This window comes from Equus caballus, chromosome 1 (assembly GCF_041296265.1).
Source record: "Equus caballus isolate H_3958 breed thoroughbred chromosome 1, TB-T2T, whole genome shotgun sequence".
NCBI classification, from domain to species: domain Eukaryota; kingdom Metazoa; phylum Chordata; class Mammalia; order Perissodactyla; family Equidae; genus Equus; species Equus caballus.
Window position 1 is genome coordinate 78,369,182 of NC_091684.1, and position 11,502 is coordinate 78,380,683.

The following is an 11,502-nucleotide window of genomic DNA, read 5'->3' on the forward strand; positions in this document are numbered from 1 at the left end:
GACACAGCTTGTAATCCTGGCCTTGCCACTAACCAGCTGTATGACTTTAGGCAAATCACTTTACCTGACTCAGTTACATATTCTTTGAAGTTCTGAACTTCTCACAGATGAAGTTCAGATCTGAACTTCATGATGGCATTCCAAATCATATAACTCAGCTCCAATGAACAAACGCTATTAGGTAATATTAATACTCAACTTACCATTTATATACTTATTCTCAGATAAACAAATGCTGCACAGCTTAAGACTAAATTACTTAGAACATTTGCGAATACTGAATTAGGCAGCTTTTGCTACAGCAACAAACACTCTCAAATTCACAGCGGCATATAACAACAGGCACATTTCTTTACCAGAAATTGTTTTACTTTATATTGTATATTTACTAAACATTTAAAAAGAAAAAACTTAAAACCCATAGATTTATGGTCAACTGATTTTTTACAAGGATGCCAAGACCATTCAATGGGGAAAGAAGAGTCTTTTCAACAAATGATGCTGGGACAAGTGAATATCTACATGCAAAAGAATAAATTTGGACACGAACCTCACACCATATACAAAAATTTACTCAAAAATGGATCAAAGATTTGAATAAGAGCTAAAAGTATAAAATTCATAGAAGAAAACAGAGGTGAAAATCTGTGTGACTTTGGATTAGGCAATGGTTTTTTAGATATGACACAAAAAGCTTAAGAAATAGTAGATAAACTCAATTTGATCACAATAAAAAGTTTTGTGCATCACAGGACACTATTAAGAAAGTGAAAAGACAATCCATAGAATGGTATAAAATATTTGTAAATCATATATCTGACAAGAGTCTAATATCCAGACTATAGAAGGAACTCTTACAACACAACAATAACAAGACAACCCAATTAAAAAATGAGCAAAGGATTTGAACAGACATTTCTCCAAAGATGATATACAAATGGCCAATAAGCACATGAAAAGATGCTCAACATCATTAGTCATTAGGGAAATACAAATCAAAATCACAAGATACCACTTCACACCCACTAGGATGGCTACAATAAAATAAGAAAAAGAAAAAAAAGTGTTGGCAAGGATGTGGAGAAACCAGAACCCTCATACATTGCTGGTGAGAATGTAAAATGGTGTACCTGCAGTAGAAAACAGTTTGGCAGTTCCTTAAAACGTTGAACACAAAATTACCCAGCAATTCCCTACCTAGGTCTATACACCTGATAGAACTAACTGAAAACAGATGTTCACATAAAAACTTGTATATGAATGTTCCTAGAAGCATTATTTATAAGAGCCAACAAGAAAACACAACCTAAGTGTCTATTAAGTGATGAACAGATAAAAATCCACACAGTGGAATATTATTCAGCCATAAAAAGGAATAAAGTACTATTACCTGTTAGAATATAGATGAACCTTGAAAACACTACGTTAAGTGAAGGAAGCCAGACACAAAAGGCCACATATTGTACGACTCTATTTATACGAGATGTTCCAGAATAGGCAAATCCATAAAGACAGAAAGCAGATTAGTGGTTTCCAGGGGGACGGGAGAATTGGAACTAATAGGTCTGAGGTTTCTTTCTGAGGTGATGGAAATGTTCTAGAATTACAGAGTGGTGACAGATGCACAACATAGTAAACATAGAACAAACCAGTGAAGTGTACACTTTAAAATGGTAAATTTTATATGAATTATATCTCAACAAAAAAAAGAAAAAAATATCAACAAGAAAAATCTTCAGATACATTAAAAATTCCAAAGTAACAGTAACCAAAAGAAAGCTGGAGTAGCTACATTAATTTAAGACAAAGCAGTTTTCAGAGCACGGAAAATTATCAAGCATAAAGAAGAGTATTACATAATGAGGAAGAAGTCAATTCACGAAGAACACAGAACAATCCTTAATGCGTATTTGCTTAACAAAGCTTCAAAATATATGAGGCAAAAAGTAAAAGAACTATACAGACATAAACAAATCTATTATTATAGCTGGTGGCCAACACCTCTCTATCAGTAATGGACAGATCTAGGAGGAAGGCAGTAAGGATCCGACAGATCCAGAAAAATCAGCTGAGATATAGTTAACTCAACATCACTATCAATCAGCTGGATATAATGGTCATCTATAGACAACTTCATCCAATAACAGCAGAATACACATTCTTCTCAAGTTCACTGGGAATATTCATCAAGGCAAACCAATTCTGGGCCATAAAACACACCTTAAAAAATTTTTAAAATTAGAAATTATACAAAGTATGCTCTCAGACTATAATGAAATTAAACTAGAAATCAGTAACAGAACGGTAGCTGGAAAATTCCAAAATACTTGGAAATTAAACAACACACTTCTAAATAACACATGAGATAAAGAAGTGTCAAAAGAAATGAAAAGATATTTAGAACTAAATGAAAATAAAATATGACTTAGGAAAATGTGTGGGATGAAGCAAAAACAGTGCTTAAAGGTATGTGGTATAGAATGCAAATATTAGAAAAGAAAAAAGCTCTAAAGTTAATAATCTAAGCTTTCATTTTAGGAAACTAAAAAAAGAACATTAAGTCTAAAGTAAGCATAAGAAAAGAAAAAATAAAAATTAGAGCAGAAATCAAGGAAATTAAAACCAGTAAATCAAAAAAAAAAAATCAATGAAACCAAAATCTAGCTCTTTGAAAATACAATAAAACAGGTAAGCTGCTAGCCAGATTAACAAAGAAATAAAGGGAGAAGACATAAATTACTAACATCAGATGAAAAAAGGATTATCACTACTGATCCCATTGTCAATGGTGAATTCAACCAAATATTTAAGGAAGAAAGAATACAATTACAAGAAATTATACAGGGGCTGGCCCTGTGGCTGAGTGGTTAAGTTCGCGCCCTCCGCTTCAGCAGCCCAGGGTTTCACTGCTTCGGATCCTGGGCGTGGACATGGCACTGCTCATCAGGCCACGTTGAGGCAGCGTCCCACATGCCACAATTAGAAGGACCCACAACTAAAACATACCACTATGTGCTGGAGGGATTTGGGGAGAAAAAGCAGGGAAAAAAAAAAAAAAGAGTGGCAACAGTTGTTAGCTCAGGTGCCCATCTTTAAAAAAAAAAAAAGAAAAGAAAAGAAAGAAATTATACAATTCTCTACAATCTCTTCCAGAAAATAAAAGCAGAGGGAACACTTCTTAACTCATTCTATGAGGCCACCGTTATCCTAATACCAAAACCAAACATACGCAAGGTTGGTTCAATATTAGAAAATCTATTGATGTGATCCATCACTTTAAAAGAAAAATCACACTACTATATCAACAGATGCAGAAAAAGCATTTGACAAAATCCACACCCACTCTTGATAAAAACTCTCAGAAAACTAGGAATAGAGAGGAACTTTAGTAACTTGATGAACAATTTCTACAAAAAGCTCACAGCTAACATATTAATGATGAGAAAACAAAAAATGGGGAACAAGGCAAGGATGTCTCTTTTACCACTTTTATTCAACACTGTACTGGAAGTCCAAAATAATAAGACAAGAAAAAGATATAAAAGGTGCACAAATTGGGAAAGAAGAAATAAAACTTTGTTTATAGATTACATGATTGTCAGTGTAGAAAATCCTGAGGAAATGACCCAAAAACTCCTGAAACTAACAAGTGATTATAGCAAGATTGCAGGATACAAGGTTAATATACTAAAGTCAATTGCTTTCCTATATACCAACAATGAACAAGTGGGATTTGAAATTAAAAATACATCAGTTATTTTAGCAGACAAAAAAATGAAATACTCAGGGGCTGGCCCCGTGGCCGAGTGGTTAAGTTCGCGCGCTCCGCTGCAGGCAGCCCAGTGTTTCGTTAGTTCGAATCCTGGGCGTGGACATGGCACTGCTCATCAGACCACGCTGAGGCAGCGTCCCACATGCCACAACTAGAAGAACCCACAATGAAGAATACACAACTATGTACTGGGGGGCTTTGGGGAGAAAAAGGAAAAAATAAAATCTTAAAAAAAAAATGAAATACTCAGGCACAAATCTAACAAAATATGTACAAGATCAATATGAGAAAAAATAACAAAATTCTGATGAAAGAAAGTAAGGAAAATAAGATCTAAATAAATGGAGAGATATTCCATACTCATGGATAGGAAGACTCAATATTGTTAATCTATCAGTTCTTCCCAAATTGATCTATAGATTCAGTGCAATCCCAATCAAAATCTCAGAGTTATTTTGTGGATATCAACAAATTGATTTGATTCTAAAGTTTATACAAAAAGGCAAAAGGCCCAAAGTAGCCAACACAATATGGAAGGAAAAAAGCAAATTCAGAGAACTGACACTACCCAACCTCAAGACTTACTATTAAAGCTATAGTAGTTAAGAAAGAATGGCGCTGACAAAAGAAGAGACAAATAGATCAATGGAACAGAATAGAGAGCTCAGAAATAGATCCACACAAATATGCAAGACAATTCAATGGAGAAAGGATAGTCTTCAACAAATGGTACTGTAACAGTGTAAAAAGAATGAATCCACATGGAAAAAAATGAATAAAGGCATAGATCTTTCATACCTTTCACAAAAAATTAATCCAAAATGGTTTGTAGACCTAAATGTAAAATGCAAAACTTCCAGAAGATAACATAGGAGAAAATCAGGTAACTTGAAATTTGACAATGACTATTTAGACACAACACCAAAAGCATGAGCTATGAAAGAAAAAACTGTTAAGTTGGACTTTGTCAAAATTAAAAACTTCTCTGCAAAAGAGAGTTTTAAGAGCATGAAAAGACAAGTCACAGAATGAAGAAAATACTCACAAAACACAGACATGACAAAGGACTTGAATCCAAAATATACAAAGAACTCTTTTTTTTTTTTTCTGAGGAAGATTAGCCCTGAGCTAACTGCTGCCAATCCTCCTCTTTTTTCTGAGGAAGACTGGCCCTGAGCTAACATCCATGCCCATCTGCCTCTACTTTATATGTGGGACACCTACCACAGCATGGCTTGCCACGTGGTGCCATGGCGGGAGGGGGCGGGGGGGAGTGTCAGCAGCATGGGTTCCTGGAACCAATCCACTGTGGATACGGAGGGATGACTTTAATAATAACTCAAAGGGCCGTAAGTTCAACATTTTATTCAAATGATAAGCTTTATAACATTGCAAGAAGTGAATTACAAAATCAAAAGCAAGGACAAAAATAAACTTCTTTTTGCAAAGAACCTCTTTTTACCAAGTGCCAACCAAATAAACTTTATGATCAATGTTACTTATATCACCAAGAAAAGTATTTCACATACATAAATTTTTCTACAAAATGAAGTTCCATATATGTCTAATCAGAATTTTTTTGTGGCACTCAGTCTCAAATACATTACTTACATCTGTCTCAAACTGATGAAGAGAATTCAAGGCTTTGATGAAGACTTAGGGTCAAATTATGAACCTATAAGGTAAGCGCTAAGTTGCTGTGAAAGGAGGATGGCTCCCAGGAACAGAGCACTCGGCAGCATAAACAGTACTGCTCTCAAACTGCTATCTGCGTTTTGTCACTTTTCTCTTTTCCTTTCCTGTCAGGCACTATTTCTTGCTGTTGCCAATGAGTCTATTTCAAACAGTCCACCTTTTCCCTCTCACCATGTTTCCTATACCTAATCTACAGGTCAAGAGTCCAGATCACTAGACTTGTTAAGAATTTCTTCTAAAATAAGAGACAGCCCCCAATCTCTTCTCTATTGGTAAAATGCAGGAACTTCGGCATAAGGACTCTGTGTCATCTTTTGGGCTGTTCTTGATGATATTCCAAATTTCCCACTTTCCAAAGTTCCCACCTCTGGAACTCTGGAAAGAAAAGTGTTACACACTATTATTTTCCCAGGACTGAAGCCCGGGAGTCAGGGAATCAGGAGATAAGAGCCACATGTGCCCCAACTAGGTATATGACTTTGGGGGAAGTTATGGCACCTCTGGGCCTCAGTTTCCCTAACTGCAAACCAGAAAAATTGACTAGTGTCTTTTTTCACAGAAACATAAAATGCCAAGAACTGGAGAGACTGCAAGTATTACTCAGATTAAGTACCACCCCCATCATACTAATGAGGAAAATGATGCCCAGAGGCCAGCAATTTGCCCAAAGTCACACTAGTGGGCAGCAGAGCTCAAACTGGGACCCACATTTCCAGGTCACTGCTATTCAACCAGCACAACACAAAGAGATCTGAACAGCTGCTCATTTTTCCTTTTTCCATCAGAATATATGCTCCTTGAGAACAGGGACACTCTTGGACACACTTCCAGTTTCAATATTCCCAATTCAGCCAGTTAGAACAGAGAGGAGCCTCAATGACTTATCTTCTACTAGTTCTTTAACATAGTATAGATGCTTATAGTCACCATAAGGAGAGTTCCCAATTTCTCTTTTCATTAAAAAGCTAGCATGTGCCTATCAAAAGTGCCAACAAAGCCACTAAGAGGCGGGGATTCAGGAAAGGAACTGATGAATAGAAGTTCAATGGAGGCAGATTTTGACTTAGCAGAGAAACAAACTGTCTACCATTAAAACCGTTCAACAATAGAATGAGCTGCTTTAAAATATTTTCAAATGTTTTGAAAAATGTTTTCTCATGACTAGGCAGACTGACTATCCACCTGTTACATACAAGATCGGATATGCATTTTGAGAAGAACACCCTGCGTGCAATGTAGAACATGGATTAGAAAGAGCAAGGATGGATGCAAGGAGATTAATTAAGAAGGCATTCTAGTAAAATTCCATGAGATGATAACTTGGAAGGTAGAAAAAGAGGAGATGGAGAGAAGCAGATGGATTCAAGAGATATTCAGGAAGTGAAATCTCTAGGACTCAGTAGAAATCCACATATTGGATTTTGGAAAGGTGACAGAGAGAGAAGCTGACTCCTGGTTTTCTAACTCACAACTAGATGGATGGTGGAGCATTAACTGAGATATGTAATACTACAAGAGATCTAGTTTTGCGGGGAGGAGGTACTCATGAATTCAGTTTTGAACATGATGAGTCTGAGGTGCCAGAGAGATATCCAAAAAGAGATGTCAAGGAGAAGTTGATTGTATGGTACTAGAGATCAGGAGACATTTGGGCCAGAGATATGAATCTGTGTCACCTACCTATAGATGGTCACTGAAGCTGCACAAAGGATCATCTAGGGAAAGGTGAGGACATGTGATTGAGCCCATAAGCAGCCATTTAATGGCTACAAGGAGGAGAATGATTATGCACAGGAGACAGAGAGACCAGAGAGGTAAGAAGAAAACCAGAAAGCACTGGGTCTCAGAAAGCAATGAAGACAGCATTTGGTCTGCTGAGAGGTCAAGTAAGGAGACAGAAAAAGGTGTGCTGGATTGACTTACATCTAGTTAGCACTGGCAAAAATGGTCAGTGGAATGATGGGGCCAGAAGCCAGAATGGAAAGAGTTTAAGAGTAAAAGGTGAGAAAGTGAAGACAATTCTTGAGCATTTGGCTGTGATACGGAAAAGAGTGACAGGGCCATAACTAAAGGCAGGAGGATCAAGTGGAAGAGACTAAAATAGGAGTGTGTTTGAAATAGGAGGATAGAGAAGGAGAAGATAAGAAAGTCCTGAGAAGGCAAGAGAGCATGGGATCCAAGCATGGGTGGAAAAATTAACCTTAGGAGGAAAGAAAGCCCCTCTACGTACCAGGCAAGAATGAGAAAGAGAATGGGTACAAATACAAGAATGAGATTTTTGTTTGTTTGTTTTGGATTTTTTTTTTTTTTAAAGAATGGGATTGTTACCAGCAAGATGAATGAGTTCCCATTTGATGGCCTTTATTTTTTCTGTTAAACAGGAAATGAAGTCATATGCTGAGAGAGAAGGGGAGGCTATGATTTCGAAAGCACACCTAGGTGAACGGGTCTAATTCACCTTTGTTAGCATGCCCCTTTTTCTCTCTTGCTATCTTAAGTCCTATTTACATTCATTAGTCAGCTCTCTCAGGATTTTTGTACTTTTTTTAAGCTGACAAAGCTAACAGTATGATGTTGCCACCAGCTCTGCCTCAAAGTGATTCTTCCATGTGCCAGTCCTGCCTTTTGATCACCTACAGCTTTCACAAACCTGTTCCCTCCTCTGTTTTTTTCGTTAGATCTCATAAGGGCCACTGAAATGATTTTTTAAGTAGCCTCCTGCCACCGGTCAGCTCCAATGCAACAGAAATGACCACATAATTTCCTGCTTTAAACTTGACTATAACTCCATAATGAATACTGCATCAGGCACAAACCCCTCAGTGCAGTGTACAAGGCCCAGCACAACTTGCAACCCCACCCGATCTACCTTTCTACATTTCCAGTCTCATATCTGGCCATTCTTCCATACCCAAACCACTCTGAACTAAGTGCAGTTTCTTGGCACACACATTCTTCCTATCACCATACTCAAGGGCCAAAACCATATCTTATCTTTCCTTGTGCCATCACGTCTAGATTGCTGGCTGGCACACAGTAGGTGAGCAATGAATGCCTGTTTATTTTAAATGAGCAATTGTTACTATTGCCCTACCAGGTGCTCATCACATTTGGCAGACTAATGACAAAATTTCCAATCAACTGACTGGATTTCAAGCAATCTCAACTCTCCTAATGCCAACTCTGATATTCCCTAACATTCCCACAGGCACAAAATCTACCCAATTCCAAAATGTGTTGAATGAGACAGAAATGTAGAAATACAACAACAACAGCAAGCTCTCCACCCATCCTTTGTGCATGGAACTATAACTTATTAAATGTCTCTTTGAAGGGAACACAAATTTGCAAATAACCTTTATCTCCGGGTCCCACCTAGAAAATCAATAACGTTTTACACAAAACAGCTGTTCTATGTATTTTTCTTCTTGATGTGGAGTGGTCACATTTATTAGCACTACAAATTGTATGGCATATTAAGAGGTTTAAGAGCCAGGAAAAAATATGGAATTGCTGGCATTCCATCTAGTTCCCCAGTTTGCTCTCTCCCTACCTCTACGTTCTATTTTAGAACTAATATTTTGAGATTTTTACTTTCTGAAGCTGCTTTTACCAAAGGCATTCTGTCAGCTCAGAGTGAGAAAGATGGTGGGACTAGTGAGTCAGAAAGGATGCTGGTATTGGGTCTGAAGAAGCCTGAAAAAGTCAAAAGATGGACAAGAGTTTTCTGTACTCCAAGATCCTTGAAGTAAGAGAAGTCAGAACAAAGTCCCTGATCTCTGTGTGTACATTTTCTTCTTCCAGTGCACCTCTCCCCATCGTGTCTCCTCAGTTCTTTCTTTCCACCCTCACATCACGGTAGCTCTTAGCCAGGAGGTGGAACAAAGGGTTTCTAGAACCGTGAGTTCACTCTGTACTCTCTTTCCGATATCCTAGTCAAGTTACAACTTTTATTACAGTGGTTTAGCAGAAACATCGCTGTACAAGAACAAAAGTATATCACTCCTAAGTCTAGATAGGCTCACATATTAAAAATGATATGGCCACACTGGAGAGGATCCAGATGTAAATCCTTTTTTAAAACCAGAGTTTTGAAGATGTGATCTGACTGTAAATATCAAAAAGAGAGAAGCTAATTAACCCAGCAAAAGAAAAACATATTCTGACTTGAAGTCATCACAAAAGACAGGACAAGAACAAATTTAAATTCACTCGTTCAAAACTTTGTATCTACTGAGCCAAAACTTTTTAACTTTTTAACACCGAAACCAGCTACTAAGTGATGTCAAAAGTTTCAATACTTAGAAACTAAACATAACTACATTTTTGATAGTTTAACTGCAGATACCAAATAGGTAGGCAAAGCTTCTCCTAGCTCTGATTCAAATCTTGGACGTTTTCAAGGCTGTGCCTGATGGAACTTCTATTATCAGTAAAACGTTTCCAGCTTATATTGCTAATCTATAAGTTTATGTACTCCAATTACCTGCAGACCAAATTCAAGTTCAATTTATAAAGAGAGAAAGTAGGGCAACTTTAGAAAAGAATGGTTTGCTTTGTTGTACTGCTACAAAATCAGTAAGAGTATTCTAATCTTTTAAATATCTTATTCCAGAAGCTTTAGATGAATGTTAGGCAAAAACTTTAGATTAAGTGCCCTTTGTTCCGACCCGATCCCTGGGTAGGTACATGGGTTCAGAGATAGGTTCAACGCATATTTACTGAGCCTCCAGGTGCAATGCACTGGTCAACAAGCTTCCTTCTGACTAGAGGATTGGTAATCTGCCTGCACTGCGTGATAACAAGGTCAGGTAATAACACGGGCTTTTACATTTGGCTCAAAACTCCTTGCCCAGAACTTTCAGGCCATTTCACTCAACATGCACGATTTCACAGACGTGTTCTCTCCAGGTGCACCTGCCAAACCTGAGGCCAGGAGACCGCGCAGGGCAGGGCGAGGCCTGTCACAGAGCGAGCGCCGCGGGAAAGGGCGGCCGAGACGCGGCAGGAGGAGCCGAGGGGAGGCCCGCGGCGGAGCAGGGCCGGCACCCAAAGCCCAGCTCGGGGTGAGCTCGGCGCGCACCTTCATAAACTCGTCCTTGTCGAAGCAGAGCGTGTCCGGCCCCCTGGGCAGGTTCATCCTACTTTGCTCCATCCCGCCGGCCGCCGCCTCTCAGCGCCAACACCAGCGACGCTAAGCAGCAGGAATCTCCACCGAGGGACCAGGCGACCGCCACAGCGTCTCCACCGCACGGAAAGAACCACTTCCGCCAACATGGCGGCGCCCGCGCCACGGCCAATGAGGGAGGGCCGCCAGCCGGCCTCGCCTGCCGCCGCCAAGAGTCCCACCGGTCTGCCGCCGCTGCCATGCTGCAGTCAGTGCTGCCCCATGCGGTGGAGGGCGGCACTGCAGCCTCGCGCTCGCCGCCGCGGGGCGGCCCGGCTCCCAAGGAGGCGGGACTGAGCCCTGGAGGAGAAGGGCCGAATCCGCCAGCCGGGCTCACTCGCCACCCTACCGTTTCCGCTGGGAAAAGTCGCCTGCTGCGCTTTTCCAGTGTCTTCTTCCCGAGATTGCACCGCTTTGGAATGCTGAAAGAGGAGTCATTGTCGAATGTCAGCCCCCTCGTTGTCAGGAGGGTGTTCCAGGGCTGGACCCTACACCGCTCGTTGCTCCCTTCCCTGCGCTCTCCGCTGCTATCCGGGCGCTGGGGCCTTTGCGGGAGCTCGGGCCTCCCCTCCTCGCCTTGGCGCCAGCAGGCGAGAGTAGAGTCTTCTCCCATGAGCTCAGCTCCCGGGTCCTGTGCAGAAGAAGGTGGTTAGCTGACAGCTCGCTGCTCAATTTTGAGCTCAGTTTCAGGTGGGCAGCCTCTGAACACAGCTTTGGGTCTTCAGGGTTCTTCAAGGAGTGCCTCACCAGCTGCTTAGTCAAAACACAGCAGACAAATACATGTGCATAAATATTTATTTTTAATCTGAATCAGGAATGGGCAAATTTTTGTGTTTGTAGCCAGTATTGGTGCAATCACTACCCCCTC

At 39.9% G+C, this 11,502-nt stretch overlaps 1 protein-coding gene across 4 annotated transcripts in view; it reads right to left on the minus strand.

The window, feature by feature from the left end:
• The window catches only part of COG2 (component of oligomeric golgi complex 2), a 59,857-nt gene extending 48,690 nt beyond the window's left edge, over nt 1-11,167 (minus strand). For 2 of the 4 annotated variants that reach the window (XM_001497369.7, XM_005602616.4), the window contains exon 1: nt 10,551-11,167. In XM_001497369.7, coding sequence (XP_001497419.1) covers nt 10,551-10,622 — 72 coding nt within the window. In that variant the 5' untranslated portion in view covers nt 10,623-11,167. The remainder of the gene's footprint in view (nt 1-10,550) is intronic. The other 2 variants (XM_070228150.1, XM_014733871.3) reach the window with 1 other exon arrangement.
• Between the last annotated feature and the right edge of the window lie 335 nt (nt 11,168-11,502).